Consider the following 5909-nt stretch of genomic DNA (forward strand, 5'->3'; position numbering starts at 1 on the left):
ACCTCCGTCATCATCATCATCATCATCTACCAGGTCATATGCTGCTCCATCATCACTTGCTAAACTACCTGCTGCTCCATCATCATCTTGCCACTGCTCCATTATCATCTACAAAACCAGCCACTGCTCCATCATCATCTACAAAACCAGCCACTGCTCCATTATCATCTACAAAACTAGCCACTGCTCCATTATCATCTACAAAACTAGCCACTGCTCCATTATCATCTACAAAACCAGCCACTGCTCCATCATCATCTACAAAACCAGCCACTGCTCCATTATCATCTACAAAACTAGCCACTGCTCCATTATCATCTACAAAACTAGCCACTGCTCCATTATCATCTACAAAACCAGCCACTGCTCCATCATCATCTACAAAACCAGCCACTGCTCCATTATCATCTACAAAACTAGCCACTGCTCCATTATCATCTACAAAACTAGCCACTGCTCCATTATCATCTACAAAACTAGCCACTGCTCCATCATCATCTACAAAACTAGCCACTGCTCCATCATCATCTACAAAACCAGCCACTGCTCCATTATCATCTACAAAACCAGCCACTGCTCCATTATCATCTACAAAACTAGCCACTGCTCCATCATCATCTACCAGGTCATATGCTGTTGCATCATCATTTAATGGATCACCTGCTGCTCAATCATTATTTACCAGGCCTGCTGTTCAATCATCATCTACTAAACCAGTTACTGCTCCATCATCATCTACAAAACCAGTTACTGCTCCATCATCATCTGCCAAACAAGCCACTGCTTCATCATCATCTACCAAACAAGCCACTGCTTTATCATCATCAATCGTTCCCCGTTCGACTTCTGAAAATTCGCTATTGGTTAGAAAAAGAAGCCAAAATGATATCTCAAAACACATAAGAGCCTAGATTATTTTGTCTGATATTTCTCCACAGCCAAAGGTCAAAACGCAGGCTCCAAGAAAAAGGAAGGCTGAATCATCCACTGTTCTTACCTCATCACCTAACCGCGATCTTTTGAAAGAAAAGCAGATAAGGAATTGGTATCAAAAATCGGGAAATCATCAAAGGGATCTTATCAAATAGTTGTGAAAAAGGACAATTCTAATGACGCAGATTGTATATATTGCACTGAATCGTATTCCCAAACTGGAGGTAATTGGATCAGGTGTGATGTAGGTCATGGATGGGCTCACGTCAAGTGTGCTGATGCAGTCAACGTGTAAACTTTAATGACCCATTTATTCAATGGAAGTACATAAAAGCGCACAAGCAGTCTATTATGCCTTCTTAACAGTTTAGTTAATCAAGTTATAGTTAATGGAACTTTTAAAGTCTTTTTCGGGGAAAGTTGACCCCCCCCCCCCCTTCCCTTGGGCATATTGCCATCGTGACTGGGGCATCTTGCCTGAAAGCCGCCACATTATTAAGAAACTGAAAAAGCCCCCTTTAAAAATTGAAAATGGTTATATTAAGGTATATGCTTGTTTATAAGTATGCCTTGGGAATAGTTTGACATGTGCAAAGTTTGAAGGAAATCTGTTTCAAATCATGAAAGATAACCTAAGAGTATCTTAGGAGCGGCGTTTTCCCCCATGCTTACCTTATCGTCAAGTATTAATACACGACGTCGCGATACGATACGCGTATCGTGGCATGTCTTATCGCTATACATCAATTCACCAATATATCGTGCAAGAACTAATTTCAACTTATACATGAAACATTTATATGTTATTTGTATGGACTTTTATATGTATAGCATCTATTAGCTATTTTTCAGTCAGACGCCTTTGGGTCTTGCAATTCCATTAAAACTGACTATTTTATGGTGCAGTGAGACATCTGAGGAAAATAGGAATTATTCAAATGAAAGCCGCAATTGGCTCCGAAGATATTGGGTCAGTTCTGGGAGATTATTTTTATAAGCTATATTCACGGGATTTAACAAACACAAATTATAGATTTATCTTAAGATTGATTTATTTGCTTCAGCCAATACAATCAGAAACGTTGAACTTTATGCGTTGATCTTACTTTCAATCCACGGCCAGGCAGCTTTAATGTCGACAATTTTAAAAGAATCTAAAGGTGTGCAACCAACTGAAACATCTCCTATGCTTACTAAACCTTCGAGAGCCCATCGATCTTCATCATTCTGACATACGACCATCCCTCCATTGTCACCCTGAAACATTATTCAACTCAAAAACTTAATCTTCTAGGTGTAAGATTATATCTCAATTATATTAACAAACTGAAATGGTTCTCGTGTATATTTGAAAAGCCTAATTCAGTACACCTATATGAATTTTCGAAGGTATAACAAATTAAATTGTTTTTCTTCAGGTGGCTATGTTAATAGGCCTAGTATTTGTTTATAACCGACCCAAAAAAAGGAAGAATATCAAAATAATGTAAAAATAACTTTGGGATGGATATTCTGTCAACGGCTATCCTAATTATAACGCTTTCTGTTAATCAAATGCGACGAGATTAATTTTCAATTAGCCAGTGCTAATGGAAAAAAAGGTGGGTTAGATTCTAAGAATAAAGATGATATTTTGTCTTATTTCAAAGCATAACATTGAAATACTAATGCTCCATATAGCTTAGATAATATCATTGAAAGTTATCTAACTATTCATTAAAAAATAAAAGTAAAAACAGACAAATTTGTCCCTCCTTTGGCAACACCATTCTTATCATTTCATCATAATTTTTAAAATCAATATGCGAGTTGTGTTAAATTACTTCTGTCAGCTAATAATGAGAGGGAAACTTACATCACAGACATTTCCAGGTGCGGCTGTGAACTTTGCTACTGACTGTAGTGGAGTTGCAAGAGATGATGTGAATTGAGCTGCAGCATCCACGACTTCTTTACTAAAAACTTCAACCTCAATTTCTCTAAATGCCCCGTCATTTTCTGTAATAAAATTGTACGGTTAATGGAAATTACATGATTTACATACTTGAGCCGGTGTGAAAAGTTATTCATTACTGGCTATCAAGACATTGCTATTTATTTCAAGGGAAAGCCGGGGACTAAAAGTTCAACATTTTTGACAATTAATCATTTAAATTCAGATTACGGAACTTTATTCAGTTGCATATCAATTTTTCTAGATATATACTTAAAATCGAGATCGCAGGTTAGTATATCGATAAGATCACAAAGATAGGGCGTTATTTTTTAGATATTTATTTACTTCAGTTTTGGGCGAGTGTTAGTTATCTTCTAAATTTGCAATAAGTCATTATTTTTTTGTCATTTCTTCTTTTTAGTAATGTACAATTTTTTGCTACCGTATTATTCAACTTACTAACGCCATTCTCGCTACTATCACCCCATCCAGCAATTATGCAACCAGATTTCTTTATACTACAAGCACTTTCTGTTAGGTTAGGAGCGCAACACTTTCTCACATTCCCATTAAAAACTACAGGTTGCTCAAGTTTTAACAATGCCAAGTTGTTAGCTGAAATATTAATATTGGTCAAACATCAAACATGGATAGAATTATTACAATCATAAGTAAATTTTCAATAGAATAGCTATTTTATCACCCCGTTATACATTACTCGTTGGTAAAATACGACATCTCTTAATTGCAAGACAAAAGAGTCTGGTTAAAGGTTGTGAGAATTTTAGATCGATGCATCGATACTGCTTATGGAAGTATAACTTTATGCTGTTATCTAAATAATTGTATTGTAAGTCCAATGAAACCGGATTTCTAAAGTATTGGTCATTATTCATCTTGTAAAACGTCTCAAGATTGTAAATTTCTGAATTAAATAAAGTAACAATATTACTTACGTAAGAAGGTATCCGGATTTCGAATAAGATTTGAAAAATTGTATGCGTCATTTTCAAAATCCTGAATTACGAAATCGGTATGTGGAATGATTTCTATGACCTTGAACTGTTGTTCAGTAGAAAATCCACCAACAAAATCTTGTGAATTAGTTGTTGTTTCACCACTTTTCAACAGTATGTTTTTTAATGGGTCAAATGTGAATCCAGCAGATTTAAATGCTGCATATAACCTACAAACAGATAATGATTATATCACATCTTTCACAAATGATGCAATAACCAATACAAAATTTAGAGTTTATATACCAATGAGTTCAGGATATCTGTGTTATTTAAGCTATTATCATTGCATTATCATCTAGATTTGTCAAATCAACAAGTATAATATTAAATATAAGCCTTATGTTTAAAAAGCAGCATCCAACATGCTCTTCCAATAAGATGATGTGCAAAATTTTACAACTTACTTTAAAATACAAAAGCCAGTAGTAGCAACATATTGTTCGTGTATGAATACACCAGCACAAACAGGTGTCGTGTTTTCTTGTGTTGGATCCTCGGTTATTTTAGTTGCCGTGTCGCCTGTGGTACTCTTGCCCCGAATAGACACCATCCAAGGCCAGCTCTGTATTTCTTTAACTGTACCACCCAGTAATCTAAACATAAGATCATTTTCTGGTCGGACCCCACATTGTTCTGTTACAGGTAATACTGTTGTAGATGGAATTGTTGTTGGTTCTTCAGTTGTTGTTGGTGGTTCGGTTGATGGTGGCTCGGTAGTAGGTTCTGGTGTTGTAGTATCTAATCAGAAAAATGCATGCATATGAAAATTCAGGTTATTAAAAAGATCATAGGGTCAGCCGTAAAACAACTAAAAAACACTATCGCTGTTTGCCAAATATTTCGTCTTAAATAAGTTTAGAATTTGAAGCAAAATCTTTAAACTCAAGAAGTACTATTGAAATATTCAGTATTCTTTGTTAAAATGAAATGTAAACAATATCTGATAACAGAGGATTAACACTGCTGCGCAATGCGCGGTTGCAAATTTGATGTTCTCAAGATAATTGTCATCGTTAACCCCCTTAACTGTTAATCCTTATAAAAAATATGCAATCCTTACCAGGAGCTATGCAGCAAACGGTTGGATCGGGACATACGTATGATCCGTAATTTTCAATTTCACCATCACAATCTGCACTTAGTTTACATAATCCTTTTGGATTTATCAAGCTGCATACTGAAAATAAAATATACATATCTGAAATGTATTTGTTGATATTGTTACATGTTAAGTTCCTGGGAAACAAGAAAATTATATTATTATATATGTACTGAACCACAAAAGAAAATTTCACATAACAGCACCCCTTCCTTTTCAAACTCTTGCTCTGCCACAGAAATAAAATATTGACTGTTCTGTCGTTGCAGAGGGTCGAGACCTATTGCAGGCGTTATTGTCGAACCTGTCGGAGCACAGCTAGGCAGATTGAACGTAACTCCCTCTGCCTAAATGAGTATATAATCCCTTTGGTTTGTTCAGCTGATTTGTTGGAAGTCATTCAGCCATCCCAATGTCATTGTACCTTGATATGGGAATAAATCCATATAATCTAGATATCTTGCGTGAAAGAAATGGTATTTAACAGTGCCACGTTTCTTATGCCATTTAGTTTATTATGGATAAAAAAAAAATATACCTACATTCTAAACATTGAATCTCTGATAAAACGCATACCGCCAGCAATTTAACTATCAACTTCATGATAATTATATTATGAACTTATCGTGTATTTCTTGCACATCAGATACTGTGCTTGGACTAATTTTCAAGACCTTTTATAGGTACCAATAAAGAAAACTGAATTGAAAGTGACAAAGGATCTATACAGAAATGACCTTCCAATGGGAAAATAGTAACACCTGAATGATAAATAAGACTTGAGTACTTTAATTGTAACCTTTTTAGTAGTATATGTCTTAGCAGCACCCTTCAAAATTCAATATTTCAATTGTTTCCGTTCAATACCATCGGATAGGACCCAAGATGAAATACCTTTCTTTCAAGATATTTCCCATTATTA

The 5909-nt window shown here is 35.4% G+C and overlaps 1 protein-coding gene across 1 annotated transcript; it reads right to left on the minus strand.

Annotated features, from left to right (window-relative positions):
- Positions 1 to 694: 694 nt before the first annotated feature.
- LOTGIDRAFT_229778 (hypothetical protein) lies at positions 695 to 5631 on the minus strand (the record flags this gene model as incomplete). The annotated part of the gene is made up of 8 exons (XM_009068288.1): positions 5530 to 5631; positions 4949 to 5065; positions 4293 to 4626; positions 3826 to 4055; positions 3329 to 3484; positions 2789 to 2931; positions 2040 to 2190; positions 695 to 846 (listed from the first exon to the last, which is right to left on the minus strand). Exons 1-8 carry the CDS (start codon positions 5588 to 5590, stop codon positions 695 to 697), a joined length of 1344 nt encoding a protein of 447 aa, XP_009066536.1. The 5' UTR covers positions 5591 to 5631.
- Positions 5632 to 5909: the final 278 nt, after the last annotated feature.

The sequence above is a fragment of the Lottia gigantea genome (genome assembly GCF_000327385.1).
Source record: "Lottia gigantea unplaced genomic scaffold LOTGIsca_9, whole genome shotgun sequence".
Taxonomy (NCBI): domain Eukaryota; kingdom Metazoa; phylum Mollusca; class Gastropoda; family Lottiidae; genus Lottia; species Lottia gigantea.